Raw genomic sequence first — 23,612 nt, forward strand, 5'->3', positions numbered from 1 at the left:
ACGTTGAGTTAAATCATTTAAATGACAACATAAAATAATGTAAAACATAATTGCTTTATATTGTAATTTAATTTCGGTTTCACTCTTTCCAGTTGTTCCTCTTTCCCAATTAGATATAAGAAAAAAAGCATCCGTCTAATTTTTTTCTCATTTTAAGCATAACAGGTACTGTAGTAGATATGATGGCTTTCAATTTCAACCTACATTGGCGCCTGTGACAAGTCATTTGTAAGTATGGAGAGATGGTCATTAATTTTGTCTCCGATACTTTTTAAAATCTGGAAAAGAAGTGAAAAGAGCTTGAAGAAACATCACTATTTGAGTCAGAATTATGCATTTCAAATGTTTTCACTGTTTTATCTTCAAATCTAACTCTAAAATGCATTTATTTTTTACTAATAATGAAATTAGTAGTTAAAATACCTTCATGGAAATAACGTTAATAATATTAATAAATTTTAATACCTTTGCTACTTTATGAAACACTTTGTTAATATTATTATTTATTTTAGTAATATTATGAGTCTTGACAGTAATAAGTAATATTATTAACTAAAACTTTTATGAAACAGAACAGTAATAATATTACATAATGTTTTTACCTTTTTAGTAATAGTATTAAATTATTACTTTTATGAAATAGGCCCGAGACAAAATTAATGACCATCTCTCCATACTTACATATGACTTGTCACAGGTTGTAGATGGACCAGGTTGAAACTGAAAGCCATCAAATCTACTACAGTACCGATTATGCTTAAAATGAAAAAAAAAAAAAAATAGACGGTTTTTTTTTTAGTATCTAATTGGGAAAGAGGAACAACTGGAAATGGTGAAACCTAAATTAAATTACAGTATAGAACTGTTATAAAGCAATTACGTTTTACATTATTTTATGTTGTCATTTAAATGATTGAATTTAAGGTTTTCCCTCCTTTCACGTTATCATATTTTAAACGATAATTGTTCAGAAATGTATGCCTAGGCCTATTAGTCACAAGTTTCTCCAATTGTTTTAAGAGTAGTTTTAAAAGAAAATAGAATATCTACATCATAAAATAATATTAACATTTTCTGTATTAAAATGTTTTTACAATGTACCTGACAACCTGAATCTATAACATTGTACATAGTCTACACTAATTAACATTGTGAAGATCTTGGCGAGCAAATCATATTGTATCTTATTTTTAATTTAACCTCTGCTTTGTATTCTGGATCCTGGTGATCAGCTGTAGATGTCGACCAGATGTCCCAAATTGTGGAATTAGTAGTAGGTCTACATCAACAGTAGATCTGTTACAAAATATATCGGCTATTTCTGTTATTCAATAAATTGTCTTAACATTAACTTATGTGGAAATTCAATGGCGTATACTGGTTAAAGGGTTTGGGCTACCGCTGACCCTATTATTACACAACATATATCTAACAATTACTTTAATTTTAATTACTATGGTAAAACTAATAATACAAAATTATTACATTATGTTATACCGTAAACTTTTTCTTTTGTAATTTCCTTGGGCTACCGCCGGTAGCCCCGGTAGCCCGCAAAATACGCCCCTGTGTGGAATGCCCCCTGAGCACGAGTATGTAACTTATTCTTTCTGGGGGTGCTAGAGAGTTCTTATATTTAAAAAAAAAATCGATATATATCTTTGTTCTGACAATAAAGTACTGTTGTTATTATTATTATTATTATTATTATTATTATTATTATTATTATTATTATTATTATTACTACTACTACTACTTTAAACCACCCCTATTGATCACCTAAAAGTAACTTGCGAGATCTTTAGGTACCTTCAATTCCACATCGCAATCTTTAACTACAACATATTTGCATTTTGTAGTCAGGCAACGTCTTGAGAGCATTGCTTACAATATAATCAGCAAACAAATTAAGAGTATTTGAGTATTTTTATTCATTTCATTATAACATTAATCTTCTACAACATCTTCAAACCCACCGACGTGGCTCAGTCGATTAAGGCGCTTGCCTGCTGATCTGAAGTTGCGCTCGGGCGCGGGTTCGATCCCCGCTTGGGCTGATTACGTGGTTGGTTTTTTCCGAGGTTTTCCCCAACCGTAAGGTGACTGCCAAGTAATCTATGGCGAATCCTCGGTCTCATCTTGCCAAATACCATTTCGCTATCACCAATCTAATCGACGCAAAATAACCTAGTAGTTGATACAGCGTCGTTAAATAACCAACTTTAAAAAAAATTTAAAAAAAACACCTTCAAACTTATCAATATTTTCTAGGAACCACTTCACCGCATAAGTACTTATGTCATCATTGCATTACTGAATTATTTATTTTTGGTGCCAGGATAATTTTTGTGCGTTTATTCATTTACTCTTGTATCAATATATATATTTTTTAACTTAAAGTATTTATAAGCACTTGCGCAGTACTGGTACTTCGAAGTATAACGTGGTATAACGGAACTTGAAATTGCGATAAGACGCTTTGCAAGGACGTCTGTTCACAATATTTTAAATTTATCAACTAGTTTCTTTTAAATAGATCAACTGTAACAAATAGCAGAAACAATAACTTCGAGTTGCAATGATTTACAATCCCACCTGAAATAAATTATCTCCAAAACATTATATATATATATATATATATATATATATATATATATATATATATATATATATAAAGCCACCTTCACCCCTTTTTTCGTGCTTTAATAAAATATATTTTATCAAGAAATTAAAATAAAATGAATTCTTCACTAAACCATATTTTGCTCTATTTTTTAATATCTTGTTCGGCGTAATCCGCTCAGTTGACGTTCACTGCAGCACTTCACACGAACCCCTCATCAGTCAGGCCACGCGGCTAGCAGACCAGCTGAAGGTCCGAATGAGGCTTTCCTTTTCGCCTTCAGTAAACACACCCGGTTGCCATGACAACGAGTTGCTTACTATGAATTACTGGTCCCTTTTGCGAGGCTATTATGAGGGTCTGTGGAACAGGCTTTCATCTCCTTTCTCTATTCTTGAAAGACAGAATCTCTCTCTCTCGTCCAAACATTGGATCAGGGTGGCAAACTGTAATATTTTGCAACTAAATAAGAAAACATAAAATATTCTGTAAAGAAGTTAAATATTGTTTAAATTTAGTATATAAAGTATATATTTTGGTATTTTTTAACGTTAGCACCTCTTGAATATTATGTTTTGTATGGATTTTGAAATAATTTGAGTACCCTGTAATAAAGAAAGTTTGCATAACATTTGAAACTACGTAGTACATTTGACCCGCGCTGACCAATGATTTCGCTTTACGTATTCTTTGTTGTGACAAGTGCAGCGAAGTGTGAAGGTGATACTACGTGTATTAATGCGATGAAAACATGAATCCGTTAAACGATTTAGTGTGTAATCTTTTGGAGACACCGTTCTCTCGTTGGTGTGCAGAAGATAAGCAAGATATTTTAAAATACCGCAGAACAACAAGTCACATTAATATAACTATGAAAAAAGTGAAAAGTGGTGGTCGGTCATACAATATTCAGTTTCAAGATTCGTGATATGCCGATTGCAACTGGTTATGTGGCAGTCACTATAACGAGAAGTTATATTGTTGACCTTGTCTTCTTCTGGGGAACAAGAAACCCGCTTGGAATTCAACTGGATTTTGCGATTTCAGAAATGTCAATCGCGGTCTTTACAGCCATGCAGATTCAGCTGAACACATTAAATGTATTTTGCAATTAGGCACTGCAGAAGAACATGAACACCATTGCGGATGCACTAAAGGAAAGTTATAGGTTATACGTAAGTCAATTTAATGAAAACGTACGTTTAAATAGACTGGTAATGCACACCGCAATCGATACGGTATTGTTTCTAAGCAAGCAGGAGTTGGCTTTTCGCGGTCATGATGAGAGTATTTCGTCACAGAACAGGGGGAATTTCAAAGAATTATTGGCTCTCATTTCATTGGCCCTATGAAAATTAGAAATCACTATGAAAAAATTAGGCCTGTTCTTTCTGGGAAATCTAAAACGATTCAAAATGAAATAATTGATTGTATTTCTAAACGCATCAATGAACTTGTAAGAGATGAAATTACTAATGCCCCTTTCTTTTCCGTTCAAGTGTAAGTTTTCTGTTCAACATAATACTGCTTTGATTTAATCGTAACTGCTTGAATTTACTGGAGAGGTAAGCTTATATTGGATGTTGCATGTTCCGAAGTTGATTTAAAATATGAATACAGTTTACGGTTATGATTGTGATTTTGCATTTTGTTATGGGTCCTATTTCTTGTGTACTCTTTTAATTTGATGTGTTGTATAAAATGTGTTAGATTTTGTCTTTTTTATGTCATGTGGACTTGTGGTTGTTTTATTATGTTGTGGTATGTATTGTGTGGAAGTTTTGTTGGGACAGTGAATTCTTCGGGATTAAGGGGACGTAGCTTCCGAAAATGTTGAAAATTTGTTTATTTTATATGCTGTGCTTTTCATAAAACTTAAGAAAATGGTGAATATATTACATTAATTCAATATGCCCATCGTATAGGTTACAAAAGCATTCGCGACGTCACGGGTATATAACGATTCCAGGAAATTACCTAGAATTCTATTGACCTTCACCTAATTTATCCGCCACGAGCCGCCATATATATATATATATATATATATATATATATATATATATATATATATATTTGCTTTGTTGTTGCTATTAAACGCAGTTCATCCAAACCAATTTGATTCAGTATTTGCAACTATTAACAGAGAGATAATATAAAAAACTGTAGAGCAATACTTGGTTACGTTTGTCAGACTTAACCTCAAATCATTTATTTATGATGGTTGCAAACGACATAAACACAATATAACCATTATTTACCACGCATGACCATCCAGACTTAATGTCATATAGAATGCGGTCAATAAGAAATTAATAATATTACTGTACGTATTTTTATAGGTTGAACAAAACGTTTACGAAACAGAATTTAGTCAGTTAATAAAATAAAATTTCATGACTGTAATACTATTACTTAATATTATTACTGTGTTTATGAAACAGGTCCCACGAGGATGAAGACGATTTTGCATAGAACATAGAACCTACAAAGTAATGCCACAGTCTAGTATATACAATCACGAAGCTGGAGTTTATGAGGGTACCAGGAACCATAGAATGTACAGGTACTATTTCGCATTGTCTGTGTTGAGGCGATAGTAGCGATCCTAGTGGTTAGCAACTGTCTAGGGATGCATATTTATTAAGTACTGAGCTTCGTGACTGTATATACTATACTGTAGTGATACCCTAGACACACTTTCCATAATTTAGTCTATAGGCTATTTCTATAAAATTCCTAAAATTGTATGGTTTACTTTTGGAATTTGGAAGCTGGGTTAAAAAAAAATCTGGAGTTTTTTAAAATACAGTTTAGCGTTTTTTAAGCTTGTGCAGCGGTAAATGGAATTCTGAGTTGGCGACACTGGTAGCCACATCTGGCAAGTCTGTAGGGGAGGAAGAATCACAGAATCACACACTAGAAATCTCACTAGGCCGGCCCCAGGGGGTGCTCATACGGCTATGCGCAGACACGTAAATTTTAGACAGTTGACGCATGACGTCACCGAGGAAGCTAAACAATTGGCAGTATGAATTAAAAGCAAGCTATAAGTTGTTTTCTAGCAGTGATTCTGGTTACGTGTGCCCTAAATGTGACAAATCTGCACTCATAGTGGAATATTTCCAAATAAAAATGTGTTATAATGAACTGAATTATATTTATAGCAGTTACTGTTGTTAATTCGGGCTTTCACGTGTTTTATAATCGTAGTATATAGGTTATGTATTTAAGTTAGCCCACGTGGTATTAAGTTAATTAGTTTATTGTAAATATTTTGTGCCTAAAAACATATTGCATTATTTACCATGCCCGGTTGCGCAGTGTTTTCGTGTAAAAATTATAATCGTAAGACTAAAGGTTCAGATTTGATTTACCACACCTTTCCCAAGGATGACAGTGTTTGTAAGCAATGGATTCATGCTTGCAGAAGGAAAGACAAAATCAACATTAAAAATGCCACCTTGTGTAGTGTTCATTTTCTACCAGAAGATTATGAGAGGGACCTGAAAGCCGAGCTCTTGAACATTAAACCTAAAAAGATGCTTAAAATTTCTGCAGTTCCTTCATTGCATCTGGACATCGATTCAAGACCAAACAAGATGAATATAGAGGCTTCATCTTCACACCAGCCAGAGTCACCACAAATTACGGTAAGTGACAGACAGACAAGGCAGATTAATCGAGATTCAAGAAAGCGAGGGCTTGAGAGATTGAAGACACTATCACCCAAGAAGAAGAAGTTTGATGTTGGTACAATTACAGATAGCACTAGTGACTCAGAAAGACATTTGAAAGCACGGTTAGACAAATTAGAGAAAGACAATAAACAAATGCAGACTGAAATGAATAAGTTAAAACTTAAAAATAAGTCACTGACCTTGGCTCTGAGCAGGAAAAGTAAACATATACAGCAACTTGAGAACAGAATTAATGCAAAGGTAAAAGAGAGAGTTTCCATTGTTTTGAGAAAATTTTTTACAGAAAACCAGATCAAGAACTTGTTGGTGACAAAAAAGAAGCCAAAATGGACAAGTGAAGATATAAGCAGAGCCTTGACACTCCGCTCAGTATCGAGGAAATGCTACATATATTTAAGGCAAAGTGTAGGAATCCCCTTACCATCACTGTCAACTCTAAGGCGCTGGGTTTCCAATTCCTTTAAGTGCAGGCCTGGCATATTAAGTGATGTTTTATTTATGATGCAAACTCAATGCAAGAATTTAACAAAAAATGAACTTTTATTTATCCTGAGTTTTGATGAAATGAATGTGGATGCAAGAGTGTGCTATGACCAAGATGAGGATAAAGTTTATGGGCCCCACAGCCAGGCACAAGTCGTAATGGTTCGAGCGCTATGCAGTAATTGGAAGCAGCCAATATTTTTGATTTTGACGTTACAATGACAGGATCACTGCTAAAAGAAATAATTTTAGAAGTGCAAAAGGTGGGTGTTGTTATTGTGGGAGTTGTGACATGGGTGGGAAAAACAAGAGAGTCTGGAAGGATTTGGAAGTAGATCACAAGAAAAGTTGTTTTGATAACCCCAGTGATGACACCAAGCGCATATGGGTTTTCCAAGATGTGCCACACATGATAAAATTATTGAGAAACCACTTCATTGACGATGGTTTTACTTTACCCAGTGGGAAGATAATTAACAAAACCATTATCGAGAATATTTTATCTATGGATGGAGGTGAAATAAAAATCTGCCCGAAACTGAAATATAACCATCTAATGGTATCAGGTAGAGACCGACAGCGTGTCCGTCCTGCATGTGAATTATTTTCAAATCACGTTGCAAAAGCCATTAGTTACCTCTTGCCAAATGAACATGAAGCATCAGAATATTTCAAATTTGTTAATGATGTTTTTGATATTTTCAATTCTAGGATTCCAGACAGTGAACAAATTCCCATTGCAAGTGGTTTTGGCATACATTTTAAAGACCAAGAGAATATCCTAAGGACATTTCATACCATGTGTGAAAAAATGAGAGTTGGCAAGAACACTTCACTGCTTCCTTTTCAGAAAGGTTTTATAATGTCCATTAGATCTTTATTAGGTTGTTTTTCTGACCTCAGAAAATTGTATGGGCTAAGCTACATCTTAACTGCTAGACTGAACCAAGACTGCCTTGAAAATCTTTTCTCTCAAATAAGAGCACTGGGACGCACTTACGACCATCCCCTTCCAGTAGAATTTAAAAACCGTTTGAGGCTGCTTATAATGAGTCGCAACATTTCAGACATTTCGTTCAATTCCTCAGCTGTTGAACTAGAAGCAGATACAATTGATTATCTTACTTCTAACCTTTTTGCAGGACTTCTACCAGACATGACAGAGGCATTGGCAATGATAGAAAATGATTCTGAAATTTCAGAAATTACTGTTGAAAACCTTCCTGAAGCAAGAGTCATACAAAATGTTTCTGAATTTTCCAGCGAAGGTCTACGATATTTGGCTGGCTATATTGCTTTTCGCTGTCGTGAAGTAGATAGATCATTAGGGGATCCTACAGGCCAATTAATTAGTGTTACACCAGATGCATTGCCGGTACATCAGGGCTGGATTGAAAAACTGTCTCGAGGAGGTCTGCTCAAACCATCAGATGAATGGCTATGCACAGTGAAACAGTTTGAAGTAGTGTTTGTAGGAGTGCATGGTGATAAATTAAACTGCTGCAACGTCATTAAGGGCATGTGTAACATTCTCGCACAGAAGTTTCCACATGTACATCCATTAATAATTAAAATATATACAAGAACAAGGACATTTATCCGCATTCGTTCACTGAATACGGCAGCGAAGACTGCAAGAGCAGCGGAACTACAAAGAAAGAAGGCACGTAAATGGCAAGCTTCTGCTAGGCGCTGACAAGAGAGGAGGAGGAAAAAGGTATGTGATATAAATACCTACTTAATGATTATTGTGTTTGAAAATATGCAGCCTATTTTCAAACATAATAAAGTGTTCACAACTTCACATATTCATAGTCAATGAATGGCATGAGGTGGCTAGCTTTATTCTCCAACCGACTTCACCCCGTGGAGTCATGGTAATTTTAAATGAGGCTGAAAGGGCTCTAGAGCCAATCTAGGTCCAAAGATGTCAAGCATAATATGTTTGTAACATTTAATATAGTTTATAGCTTTAAGTGAGTTATGTTAATAATCAGCTTAATGTGTATTATAACGAGTATTTGAAAATATAGGACTAATGATATAGTAATATATATGGAAAAATTATGTGCCTATATTAATTAAAATACATAGGCCTACTATCAGAAATAATTAGGCCTACCCATGGCTTTATTATTTCTGCATGTTCTAATAATATTTATTAATGTGTTATGTTTTCTGTCATTGTTATTATGTTAGGAAATTATTAGCATTCACTATGTAATTGTTCTATTTAATAACGAACATTTCTTAAGAAGGGTAACTATATTTTCTGATACAAAAATATTATTTCGTACAAACTCTTCTCCAGTTTAGAAGATGAAATTACTTGCAACACATAGGGATAAGACACGCTTAATATAGTTTCCTTTTGTGAGTGGTACATTTTTCCTCACAAATAAAAGTTAAACAAAAAACAAATTGTCGTTTAAAAGAATTTTGTGCGATAACTTGTTACAAATACTTCGGTGCTAGGAGGCCATAATGCATCCCGTGGCTAACGAGCTTCCGAAGTGACGTCACGAGTTCGTCTGCTAGCGGAAATTGCCGAGTGGCTCTACCTTATAGTAAATCCATATACCTTGAGGCCGGCCATCCCTGGTCATGTGAAATTGTGAATTAGCATGGCGCAGGGCCACTGCAGAGACACCAAAGACAATCACATGACAACGGTGAACAAGTACTCTCGTGTACGGAATATAAATTTCTTCCATTGCTTAAGCCGGGAATCGAACCGCTTAGTCTCGGTATCAACATAGCCGAAACAGCGAACATTTATAAACATTATGCAACAAATTACATTCCGCCATTAATAGTACAATGATTATAAAATATCGGTAGGTAATATTTACAGGTACATTTTCATTACCAACCTACCGTATAATACTATAGTTCAGTGTACTACTTTACACATTTCAAATTTGTATCTATTTACAATAAAAGATGAGTTTTCTTCTTCTGATTAGAAACATACAATTGATTGGAATAATAGCGAGATATGAGTGATTTTTAACAACTATTAAGTCATGGTTGTTTAATTTGCAAATGATTGCCACACTACATTTCATACATATTTTAACAAAAATATCAAATCAATTCCTTATTAAATTATGGTAACATTCTTCTTACTTACAGCTTGGCAATTCCTGCTTTTCGTACGGCAGAACTTACAGCCTTGACCGCCGTTTGGATGCTATTTAACAGTTGTGTTAAATCACCTGTAGCTGTTGGTACTTTTTTTTGCTCTGCTAAAACAAATCTTGTTAATGTCATATAGTTAGAATCGAAAGCTGGACCCGTAGACGTCATCTTGGTTTAACAGAAACTTCGTCACGGCAACAAAACCCAGCAGAAGCCTGTTATTTATTCACGCCTTCAATTTATACAGCTCCCAACTCTCTCAGTTGGCACTAATACCGAAAACAGCAGACGATGTAAATTCAACAGATGATTGGTTGATAAACAGGGAGATCAAAGTTCGAGAAGTATTGCCTCACACAGAAGTTGTTTTCTATTAAGATGAAGCGTAATGAATAATAATTATTACTTGCTCACTGTGTAACTGGCTTATCCAAGGAACTTAATATACTGACTTATCATCTAAAACGCGACTAATCTGTTGCTTCTACAGTCTAGTTGTAACGTCCTTCGACGGTTGTTTGTTCATATCGCTTTCTCCCTAGATCATATATAAAACAGATTGACCAAGCTTATATTAAATTTAGACGCAACTGGAAAATAACGGACGCTATGCGTCGCTAGTGTCGAGAAATGAGCTTGCAATAAACAACACTAGATGGCAGAGTACCTGAAAAGTACATAGAGTAATAAGACTGTGGGATGACTTTTTTACGTCATGCCACCTCCAAATTGCTTTCTCATTGTAATGTGAGGTTATGTTACTTTGATGTGTCGCTAAACTAGGATTCTAGCATACAGAAGCTTGTTTTACCCAAATTCATAAACACACATAGATGATATTTTGGTACATGGCTGATATAATGTTGTATGCGTTCAATATATAATGTCATCATTTGATGTACGATATCTAATTGTTTTTAATTTTCAGTATACAATACCTCACTAGCAACAATTATCACAAAATACTAAAAAGAGTAGATTTGTCTGCGTTTGTTGAATGCACATCATGATGCTCACGAAAAGGCACTAATTTATTTTGTGTGCACAATGTTTACAATTTTTGAATATGAAGGAAAAGCAGGTATCCCTTTTCTGAAATTTATCCGAAAGGGGAAGAATTACAACTCCCTCCCCCCAAAAATGTTTCCTCTTTGCTAGGCCTACATGTTTTCATTTTACAGGTGTATTATATGATGCGATATGGAAACAGATAAATAATAACTGTACGTTTCTCGTCCACATTAAATTCAACGTGTTCATAACGTAGGCCTGATATATTGCTTCATGTAGGCTACACAGCTGGCAATGTTCTTTTACGAATAAGCGGTCGTACTAATAATTTTCTTTTCATCTGAACTATTGCTAGAATATGCGTTTGTGTTTTTATTTGCTCTGTATGTTGTTAAATAACTACTGAACATCGTCTTTGGTTAACAAATTGTTCTAGTATTCGTTTCATATCAGTCTTACGGTATTGAATTATGTCCATAACGTGGGCGAGATATTATCAGGCTGGAAAATTCGCTCTGAATGCATTTTTTTACACAATTTTCTAATTTTTTTGCGGATTTACGATACCCTGTGCGGTTTCTCTGCCAATGCAGAGTTAATTGCAATATACGGTAATTCTGTTATTTTCCTGACACTTTATTATCCGTTCTCATAAACGTACTGATTTAGAATATTTACCCTACTGTAGGTATTTTGCCCTGTACAAATCATCGTTAGTCAAATGAAATAGTGTATAATGGTTGTTTGTAACGAATTAGTAGACAACCTCAATCCCTCCTGACCGCTTCCCTTACGATTTTCTTTCTCACTTTAATCAAATTTCATTTATACTGGTCCTTAAATTACTTAAACTAGTGCTGAGGTAGTTACGGTGATTTCTGAAGTGAAAATCGTTCAATTTATAAGGGTGAAATCAAAAATAATTTTTGTAGCCTTTCCTTGTCCTTAATTGGAAATTAGAGTAACTTCATATGACGACAATATTTCTTCCTTCTTCTGCAGTTAACATAATCGCAGATGGACATTTCTAAATGAAGTTTGTTACACAGAAACCTTTGAGACAATATTGACACTCGAAGTTCTTTATATAGTTCATCTATAAGAGTTAAATTAGCGCTGAGGTAATTTCCTTCATACTCAGCTTATTCACCTTACATACATGAGCTAGTAACAGGTTAGGTTTGGTCAGTGCTGTCATGATAATTTTTTTCTTGGCCATGCACCCCACCCCTTGTTTTCTCCCTTGAAATATATTTCACTCTCCTCTTTCTATCTCTCCAATTGTCATTTAATTATTATTTTTTTAATATTAAAGAAGAAGTAAAATTGCTTTGCTTTACAATTTAATTGTACAAGTTTGATTTAAAGAATACACCATGTAGCACCACCATTGATGCACACTTGTCTGAATGAATCTTGGAGTGTATATTTGCAGCACTTCTTGTTTTTCAACCATTATTTTATATAATTCTGGATTCCAGTGCTGAAGAGGTGGATAATTTTTGTTTATGAACATCAAACAAAATACCGGTAGGTACAGTAGGAACAGCAAGAGATGATCTAAGATCTGTATAGATCTCCACATTCAAAACTTAGGCACCCATATGCCATATGGCTCCTTACAGACAAAATTTTCATTTCCCCATACGATTAATTAAAAAAAATTGTAGGTTCCATACGATATATGGCCTCGTGTGGCCTCCATGACAGCACTGGGGTCAGTTAGTTTAGGCACTTTTACAATATATGATCTAGGCTTGCATATACAATCAACTGCATCTCCACAAAAAAATTCCTTATAAATTGAACGGTTTTCACTTCAGAAATCACAGGAACCACTTCATTGCTACTTTCACCCAGGTAAGTAGTTAGCAGTTAATCATTTCAAAGCTCTTGTTATATTATGAAATTCCATCACACAATGCTGCCAAAATAAATGTTCCCAGTGTTAAAATTACAGAGTGTAAATTTCGCTTAGGACAGTTTTGCTCTGGAAAATTAAAGGAAACAAACATTATATCAAACCAGCAGCTGAGACACAAAGCACCTGAAATTCGAAAGTGGTTAAAAATTTTTATATTTAGTTCTTTCTTATTTACCAGCAACAGAAGTACCGTTAACACATTTTTTGCAGAGCTAATATCAGAGGCCCCTCCTATTAGAGAATGTTTTGAATATTATTATATTCTGGAAAACTACATTGGCACATCAACCTCCCCTCCCCCCGCCTGAATTCTGGGCTGAAGCATGAAAATTTCGAAATGTACAAACTACAGATGCGGCAGAATGTTACCATAATGGTCTTCAGCAAGAATTTTGTAAGACATATCCAAATATCTTCATGGTCATTATATGTATTGAAGTAAAACATATACTACATGTGAAGTACCTACTAAAATGAGAAAAATAGAAATGGGAAGCACAATAAAAAAAAGTGGAATGGACAAACACTAAGAAACTATTCATCTTGAATCAGTATAAACAATAGGACACTTTTTTTTTTTTTTTTTTTTTTTTTTTTTTTTTTTTTTTTTTTTTTTTGCCAGTGGTATAGAATATGAAATTAAGTTGCATCAATAAGTTTTTCGAGTTTAGCATTACTTTAAGTATTTATTGTCCCCCTGTTGGAAAGATGGAATTACTTTGTTTGAAACTTGATGAAATTTTATTGTACCTTAACTCAATTTATTAAGGTACAATAAAATTCAAAATAATAACTGCAGGCCATTTTAAAATAAATCTGTTCGATGTAAATTATTTCTTAATTTATTAGGACCATAAAGGTATTTTTACAAGCGATAGATTGAATCATTTTTATCTTAATAATTTAATGTAGGATGATTATTTCGGGAATTGTTATGCTCTAAATTGTGAGGATATTTTAATACTTTTTTAAAATATAAATTTGGAATATGTTTCCAGTTAGTAAAGAGTAATTCAGAGAGGCAGAGGTCTCAAGCATATTTATTGACACATGCCAGAATTATTAGATATGAAAAAAAGAGTCCTTGCACTAACATACTGTTTATAAAGTAACCAAATCTTAAGAAATACAATATATGTACTGGTATTCTATATAAAGGCATAGGAGTGAATATAAATCTGTTTTAAGGAATTCCTACTTAATATTTCTGCTATAGGAACATTACAAAATAAATACAACGCAGCATGGAAGCTAATTCAACTCTTTTTATCCAGTATTGTTGATGAGATGTGTTATGAAGATAGACCGAATCATTCAATATAAAGGTATAAATAGGACGAATAATAGAATAATTTCAATGTATGTAGTATCAAAACTGAAAGCGGTAACTAGTCTATGAATGATGTCTTAACAAATATAAATAAAATGGACTCTTGACAATAGACACACATTTGGCTTCAGTAATAACTAGGACTTCAAGGAACTTATGGTAGCTCACCTGTCAGGCAAAACTCTGAATAGTCAGCATTGTCGAACTATAGAAGCGCGATTAGAAAGTATTTTTTCCCCACCCATTACATATGATTGCTTTTTTTAAAGTCCCGGTAATAACATTATTGAATTAATTATCCTACATATTTGGGTGGTGCCTTTCTTTGTTTCTGACATAATTTATGAGAGTTTCTCTTTTACACTTCAATAGAGAAATACAACTTTCAGTGGACAATGAACGTGTAACTCTAATGGAACTCTAAGAACCACAGCATTAATGTTTTCTTCTTTTCTTTCATGCCCTTTAGTTTTTGTTGCAGATAACATCATACTATTGGATAATTATACATGCACCTTTCTAATAAAATTGGCATATATTTCACTGGTCTCAGAAGTAAAATTAAATGTAGAATAGCTTCTCGGTGCAAAATATTTACTGAAAATTATTGCAGGATTTGAATAGAAATGCCACTTCTCAGGCAAGATTATTCGTGGATGGCTGTATAATATATAGAAAAAATTAGTGATAATTCTCATATCACCGCCTTGCAAAACTAGCTTGACGTTATTGAAAACTGGACTACAACAAATAAAATTAAAATCAATGTGAGCAAAAGTAAGTCAATATGTATCCTTCTGTAAAACGCAAAATTAAATTCGTCTCATATACCAATTAAATGGATCACCAGTGTCACAAGTAAACACTTAGGTACTGTATATATTTTAGTAACAAACTGGTTGAAATAAGTCACTAATATTACAAGGATAGTCTGGAAAGCACTAACTCACATTTCTTTATGCCTATTCTTAAGAAAGCTAACCGAAAGTCAAAAGAATTAATGTACATAACCCATGTTCGGTCCACTGCTGTGGAGTAATGGTAGGCACATCTTACCGTGAAATGAGTGGGCCCGGGTTCAAATCCTGATTGGGGCAAGTTACCTGGTTGAGGTTTTTTCCGAGGTTTTCCCCAATTGTAAGGCGAATGTCATGTAATCTATGGCAAATCCTCAACCTCATCTCGCCAAATATAATTTCACTATCACCAATCCCATCGAGGCTAAATAACCTAGTAGTTGATACAACATCGTTAAATAATCAATTAAAAAAAAAGACGTCAGATAAGCAGAGGAAGTTACAAAAGCTTGTGGTGGCGAATTTAAAGTTTCCGTGATGTTCAAGAAAGGAAAGTACTACAAATGGGAGGAAAAGTAGATAGCCTATATTGGTGTATTCATCACATGATATTACACAGGAGATATCACCACATATGGTTGTAAATAACCAAGGACATTTTAAATCTGAATGTGTATTTAGTGTAATCAAGTGTTGCTTTGTATAATAAGAACTGTAGGCACTGTGTATAAATCTTGATATGCAACGGAAAAAAATAGTAATCAACTTGGCAGAAATGTTCGTGTGTCACAATATAATTCGTAGTATTTTATTTGTTAATGGCACTGTTTTTTTTCCATTAAAGTATGTCAGCAGTTACATGTACTACACAAGTGTCTTAATTCTTTGAAAAACAACTATTTATGTCATTTGGCACAATAATATGAACATTTTCCATTTTGATAATAAATTAAGTGGCAAGAAAATGTTCCTCACACCATATAATATTTCATATTTTTTACATGATTAATTATTTCTTTTCATTAAGATTTTCTGTTTATATTTTGGAATGCTTATGTTAAAAGACAGTGATGTCTCTTTCATAAACTCCTAAGTATTTAATTAAATATCCTGTGAAGATCATAGTTAATTCGAAAATGTTATGTGTGTCACTATGGAATGACCATCAGTATTGTTAGTATTGTTACAAATTACAAAACCTGAAACTGTTAGAATGGGATCAGGAGTAGTGACAAAAAAATGTAATGTTGTAGGCCTACATCAACATGACTATTTTAATCCAGTGTCTAATAAGGTGTGAAGGCCTTTTGAGGTAAACAGTATTGAAAATGTGAGGGAAGGGGTATTTCTTGGAAATGGATTAGGCCTGTATATTTTATAATATTATTAACTATATATTGTTAAAGTACCTAGTAAATATCGTAATATGTATATTACCGGTATATAATACTGTAAATGAGACATCACAGGCTGCAAACTAGATTATTCTTGTTTTTGTATAATTATACGAACATGTATGAAATAAACAAGACTACTATTGCTTAGGTTAGGATAGTATTACCCTAGATCATATATACTAACAGACAGCTCTTTTATATAGGCTTTAGGGTTTTCAGTCGAGGCCGGCTTGATGTAGTTCAATAATCTTCAACAGATGGCACAATGACCAACACCATCACGAGACACGAACTCTGAACCGGTCTAGTCGGTCTAAATCGATTATATACAGGCCGTAAGGCAGACCACGTGACTCGCTTAATAGCTGATCGCGAAAGGCGGTCTTTCAACCATATGAATTAGTTGCAGTGCATGAAGAATAACATATATTTCTCTGAAATGCAGTGTAATTGCGTCAGTAAAATTTTAAACAGTGATTGTGAGACACTTGTGACACAATTTACTTGCAATTTAAGGTATAATATTATTTCTGGTGTGAAAATTACGTTGTTGCAGGCAAAGTTCGTATGTGTAATACCTGCCTTTATTTCGATTAAATGTTGCGCCCTTATGTGGTCAAGTGAAATTTTGGTCTTATAAACAGTAGGCTAAGTATGTGTAATAATATATACGTGAAAGTGAAACATTGACTGGCATGTAAAGTAAGTTGTGATTAGGCCTAAGTGCAGCGTTACCGATGTTACTCTTGTCTAATCTATTATTGCTAGTTTACCGTATTTGTCTTATTAAGTTTAAATTATTGCGCCCTTTTTATTTGTGAATAACCTACATTATACGAGTAAATAATACGACGTTTGATAATATACACAATTTGAACTAAAAACGAGATACATATAGTATATTACGAAAAATTATACCCTATAGTTTTCATTACTGTTACAGTATCTAGAATTGTAATTAGTTGAAATAAAGCACTCATGCTTCATTACGAAATTCTTGCACATTCATTTATGCACGTTTCAACAATTTTCAGTTGCATCGCACGCATATTTTAATGTGTTGAAGTTATAGGTTATGTTTATTCTATCAGTACTTGCCTTATTTCCATATTCGCAATTATGCATTATAATTAAGCATAACGCTTCGTATAACTTATAAATGCAATTTGTCTACACTTCAATTGTATTTATTCGTTTCAGACGGTACTCCAGTCTGAAGTCTGATTAGTTTAATATGTTACTAGGGCTAAACTAGCGCTGAGGTAGTTCCCTTCGTATTCATACATCTTGCATATACAAATTAGTTCGGTTCGTTCAGGATCTTAATATGCCTTGCTTATAGGATCAAATGCATCTCCACAAAAAATAAATTCAACTGTTTTCAGTTCAGAAATTACCGGAACTATACCTCAGCGCTACTAAGTAATATAACGTATGTACATTTCATAGGAGGGACTGTGGCGAAATTTCTACCTATAAGTAAGGACGTAACCGTGTTCTGAAGTTTATCCTAAAAATATTTTCTTCTTTATTAAATCTCAAAACCGTTTTCGTTCTCAACTTAAGCCTAAAATGTTGACGCAGATAGCTTATGTTAACATGGTAAATTCTCTTCTCATAAAAATAACACAGTTTTATTTATTATTCCTGCCACATTATGCAACACATAAATGGAACTTATGCACATATTACATTGAATAAAAATTTAATTGTATTATGTATTTATTCCCTACTATACTGGGTTGTAATGAATTGTATTTATCTAACCTACCAGATTAACACACAACTGTACATACACTAATTTCATAGGAGGGACTGTGGTAAATTTTGTACCTACAAGTAAGGAAGGTAGATGTGCTAAATTAAAATCACAATATAGACAATTCTTCTTTATTAAATCTCAAAATAGCTTCCATTCCAAACTTAAAATGTTGATGCAACCAGGTTATGTTACCATGTAAAACTCCGTTCACATTAAAATAACACAGTTTTGTAATTATTTCTGCAACATATTATGCAATAAGAAGTGTGAAGGGGTCTTATACACACATTACACTAAATAAAATTGAGCGCCGACACGCTATAAAGTAATATATTTCACTCAGCTCCGTATACTCAAATAGAAAAGCCCGACTCATCGAGTGACGTCACACAACCTGCATTACGGCCTGGTCTAGATCACGATGGCAGTGTATGTACTGTCGACAATATATTATTGGCCTATATGACCTAGGCAAGTTCGGAACGAGGGAGTTCTAATTATAGTTGTCACGTGGGCGAAGCGGAGAGATAAGATAAAGTACGCCTTTGTATTGAATAGAATAAAATGCAGAGTCTCGCGCAAAGCCAATCTACCTAGAATTTTTAGACCATGTTATAAAGTTATCGGTGGGCTAAATTATGATTCGTTATCTCTTCTGTTTTTATATATTTGTCGTGAATATTATTTATATTATCAACTGAGTGTATAACATAATTTATCCGTTAATTGATATTTCACTAATGATAAATCCAAAGAACAATGGGAAATAAGGGACTAAACACTGAAAAATAAATAAAATAAGAGAATTTGACGTTCATAATTATAATGTTGTCGGAGTTTTGTTATACTTTACTTTGAATTATTTTAATTTGCACCACACAAACTTATGAAAATTAATGTTAACATTACCTATTTAGTTATGATAGTAGTATATTGGAAAATTTGTGCATATAGCCTGATTACAATATATAAGTAATCCTATCCTAACCTAACCAATGGTAGTCTTGTTTATTTCAGATATGTTCGTATAATTATACAAAAACAAGAATAATCTAGTTTGAGGCCTGTGATATTGTCTCGTTTACAGTATTATATAATATACATATTACGATATTTACTAGGTACTTTAACAATATATAGTTAATAATATTATAAAATATACAGGCCTAATCCATTACCAAGAGATAGCCCTTCCCTCACATGTTCAATACTGTTTACCTCAAAAGGCCTTCAAACCTTAAAAACTATTAGAAACTGGATTAAAATAGTCATGTTGATGTAGGCCTACAACATTACATTTTTTGTCACTACTCCTGATCCCATTCTAACAGTTTCAGGTTTTGTAATTTGTAACAATACTAACAATACTGATGGGTCATTCCATAGTCACACACGTAACATTTTCGAAGTAACTATGATCTTCACAGGATACTTAATCAAATACTTAGGAGTTCATGAAAGATACATCACTGTTTTTTAACGTAAGCATTCCAAAATATAAACAGAAAATCATAATGAAAAGGAATAATTAATAATGTAAAAAATATTAAATATTACATGGTGTGACACATGAACATTTTCTTGCCACTTAATTTCTTACCAAAATGGAAAATGTTCATATTATTGTGCCAAACGTCATAAATGCATTTAGTTGTTTTTGAAACAATTAAGACATTTGTGAAGTACATGTAACTGCTAAATCGCATACTTTAATAAAAATAACAGTGCCATTAACAAATAAAATATTACAAATTATATTGTGACACACGAACATTTCTGTCAAGTTGATTACTAATCTTTTCAAATGCATATAGATATTTACCGTATACACTGTGCCTACAGTTCTTATTATACAAAGCAACACTTGATTACACTAAAGTGTCCACACCTGTGGAGTAACGGTCAGCGCGTCTGACTGCGAAACCAGGTGGCCCGGGTTCGAATCCCGGTCGGGGCAAGTTACCTGGTTGAGGTTTTTTCCGGGGTTTTCCCTCAACCCAATACGAGCAAATGCTGGGTAACTTTCGGTGCTGGACCCCGGACTCATTTCACCGGCATTATCACCTTCATATCATTCAGACGCTAAATAATTTAGATGTTGATACAGCGTCGTAAAATAACCCAATAAAAAAAAATTACACTAAAGTACACTTTCAGATTTAAAATATCCACGGTTGTTTACAACTATATGTGGTGATATCTCCTGTGTAATATCACGTATCAATATAGGCTATCCACTTTTTCTGCCATTTGTAGTACTTCTCTTTTTTTAACAACACAGACGCTTTAAATTCTTCGCCACTACAAGCTTTTGTAACTTCCTCTGCTTATCTGACGTCTTTTTTTAAATTGATTATTTAACGATGTTGTATCAACTACTAGGTTATTTAGCCTCGATGGAATTGATGATAGTGAAATGATATTTGGCGAGATGAGGTTGAGGATTCGCCATAGATTACATGACATTCGCCTTACAATTGGGGAAAACCTCGGAAAAAACCTCAACCAGGCAACTTGCCCCAATCAGGATTTGAACCCGTTTCACTCATTTCACGGTCAGATGTGCCTACCATTACTCCACAGCAGTGGACCGAACATGGGTTATGTACATTAATTCTTTTGACTTTCGGTTAGCTTTCTTAAGAATAAGCATAAAGAAATGTAGTGTTTTCCAGGCTTTCCTTGTAATATTAGTGACTTATTTCAACCAGTTTGTTACTAAAATATATACAGTACCTAAGTGTTTACTTGTGGTACTGGTGATCCATTTAATTGGTATGTCAGACGAATTTAATTTTGTGTTTTACAGAAGGATACATATTGATTTACTTTTGCTCACATTGATTTTAATTTTATTTGTTGTAGTCCAGTTTTCAATAACGTCAAGCTAGTTTTGCAAGCGGTGATATAAGATCTATCACTAATTTTTTCTGTATATTATACAGTCATCCACGAATAACCTTGCCTGAGAAGTGACATTTCTATTCAAATCCTACATTAATTTTCAGTAAATATTTTGCACCGAGAAGCTATTATACATTTAATTTTACTTCTGAGACCAGTGAAATATATGCCAATTTTATTAGAAAGGTGCATGTATAATTATCCAATAGTATGATATTATCTGCAACAAAAACTAAAGGGCATGAAAGAAAAGAAGAAAACATTAATGCTGTGGTTCTTAGAGTTCCATTAGAGTTACACGTTCATTGTCCACTGAAAGTTGTATTTCTCTATTGAAGTGTAAAAGAGAAACTCTCATAAATTATGTCAGAAACAAAGAAAGGCACCACCAAAATATGTGGGATAATTAATTTAATAATGTTATTACTGGGACTTGAAAAAAGCAATCATATGTAATGGGTGGGGAAAAAAATACTTTTTAATCGCGCTTCTATAGTTCGACAATGCTGACTATTCAGAGTTTTGCCTGACAGGTGAGCTACCATAAGTTCCTTGAAGTCCTAGTTATTACTGAAGCCAAACGTGTGTCTCTTGTCAAGAGTCCATTTTATTTATACTTGTTAAGACATCATTCATAGACAAGTTACCGCTTTCAGTTTTGATACTACATACACTGAAATTAATCTATTATTATTCGTCATATTTATACGTTTATATTGAATGATTCGGTCTACCGTCATAACACATCTCATCAACAATACTCGATAAGAGTTGAATTAGCTTCCATGCTGTGTTGTATTTATTTTGTAATGTTCCTATAGCAGGAATATTAAATAGGAATTCCTTAAAACAGATTTATATTCACTCCTATGCCTTTATATAGAATACCAGTACATATACTGTATTTCTTAAGATTTGGTTACTTTATAAACAGTATGTTAGTGCAAGAACTCTTTTTTTCATATTTAATAATTCTGGCATGTGTCAATAAATATGCTTGAGACCTCTGCCTCTCTGAATTACTCTTTACTAACTGGAAACATATTCCAAATTTATATTTTAAAAAAGTATTAAAATATCCTCACAATTTAGAGCGTAACAATTCCCGAAATAATCATCCTACATTAAATTAAGATAAAAATGATTCAATCTATCGCTTGTAACAATATCTTTATGGTCCTAATAAATTAAGAAATAATTTACATCCAACAGATTTATTTTAAAATGGCCTGCAGTTATTATTTTGAATTTTATTGTACCACAATAAATTGAGTTAAGGTACAATAAAATTTCATCAAGTTTCAAACAAAGTAATTCCATCTTTCCAACAGAGGGACAATAAATACTTAAAGTAATGCTAAACTCGAAAAACTTATTGATGCAACTTAATTTCATATTCTATACCACTAACACCAGAAAAAAGTGTCCTATTGTTCATACTGATTCAAGATGAATAGTTTCTTAGTGTTTGTCCATTCCACTTTTTTTATTGTCCTTCCCATTTCTATTTCTCTCATTTTTAGTAGGTACTTCACATGTAGTATATATTTTATTTTAATACATATAATGACCATGAAGATATTTGGATATGTCTTACAAAATTCTTGCTGAAGACCATTGTGGTAATATTCTTCCGTATCTGTAGTTTGTACATTTCGAAATTTTCGTGCTTCAGCCCAGAATTCAGGCGGGGGGAGGGGAGGTTGATGTGCCAATGTAGTTTTCCAGAATATAATAATATTCAAAACATTCTCTAATAGGAGGGGCCTCTGATATTAGCTCTGCAAAAAATCTGATATCGGTACTTCTGTTGCTGGCAAATAAGAAAGATCGAAATATAAACATTTTTAACCACTTTCGAATTTCAGGTGCTTTGTGTCTCAGCTGCTCGTTTGATATACTGTTTGTTTCCGTTAATATTCCAGAGCAAAAACTGTCCTAAGCGAAATTTACACTCTGTAATTTTAACACTGGGAACATTTATTTTGGCAGCATTGTGTGATGCTATTTCATAATATAACAAGAGCTTTGAAATGATTAACTGCTAACTACTTACCTGGGTGAAGCGGTTCCTGTGATTTCTGAAGTGAAAACCGTTCAATTTATAAGGAATTTTTTTGTGGAGATGCATTTGATTGTATATGCAAGGTGTAAAAGTGCCTAAACTAACTGACCCCAGTGCTGTCATGGAGGCCACACGAGGCCATATATCGTATGGAATCTACAATTTTTTTTAATTAATCGTATGGGGAAATGAAAATTTTGTCTGTAAGGAGCCATACGGCATATGGGTGCGTAAGTTTTGTACGTGGAGATCTATACAGATCTTAGATCATCTCTTCCTGTTCCTACTGTACCTACCGCCTATTTTGTTTGATGTTCATAAACAAAAATTATCCACCTCTTCAGCACTGGAATCCAGAATCATATAAAATAATGGTTGAAAAACAAGAAGTGCTGCAAATATACACTCCAAGATTCATCGAGACAAGTGTGCATCTATGGTGGTGCTACATGGTGTATTCTTTAAATCAAACTTGTA

The 23,612-nt window shown here is 33.5% G+C and overlaps 1 protein-coding gene across 2 annotated transcripts in view; it reads right to left on the minus strand.

Annotated features, from left to right (window-relative positions):
* fbp (fructose-1,6-bisphosphatase) overlaps window positions 1–10,477 on the minus strand; it is a 205,803-nt gene extending 195,326 nt beyond the window's left edge. The window contains exon 1 of one of the 2 annotated variants that reach the window (XM_069823866.1): window positions 9,938–10,477. In XM_069823866.1, the coding sequence (XP_069679967.1) occupies window positions 9,938–10,113 (176 nt within the window). In that variant the 5' untranslated portion in view covers window positions 10,114–10,477. The remainder of the gene's footprint in view (window positions 1–9,937) is intronic. The other variant, XM_069823864.1, reaches the window with a different exon arrangement.
* Between the last annotated feature and the right edge of the window lie 13,135 nt (window positions 10,478–23,612).

This window comes from Periplaneta americana, chromosome 4 (assembly GCF_040183065.1).
Source record: "Periplaneta americana isolate PAMFEO1 chromosome 4, P.americana_PAMFEO1_priV1, whole genome shotgun sequence".
In the NCBI taxonomy this organism is placed as follows: Eukaryota; Metazoa; Arthropoda; class Insecta; order Blattodea; family Blattidae; genus Periplaneta; species Periplaneta americana.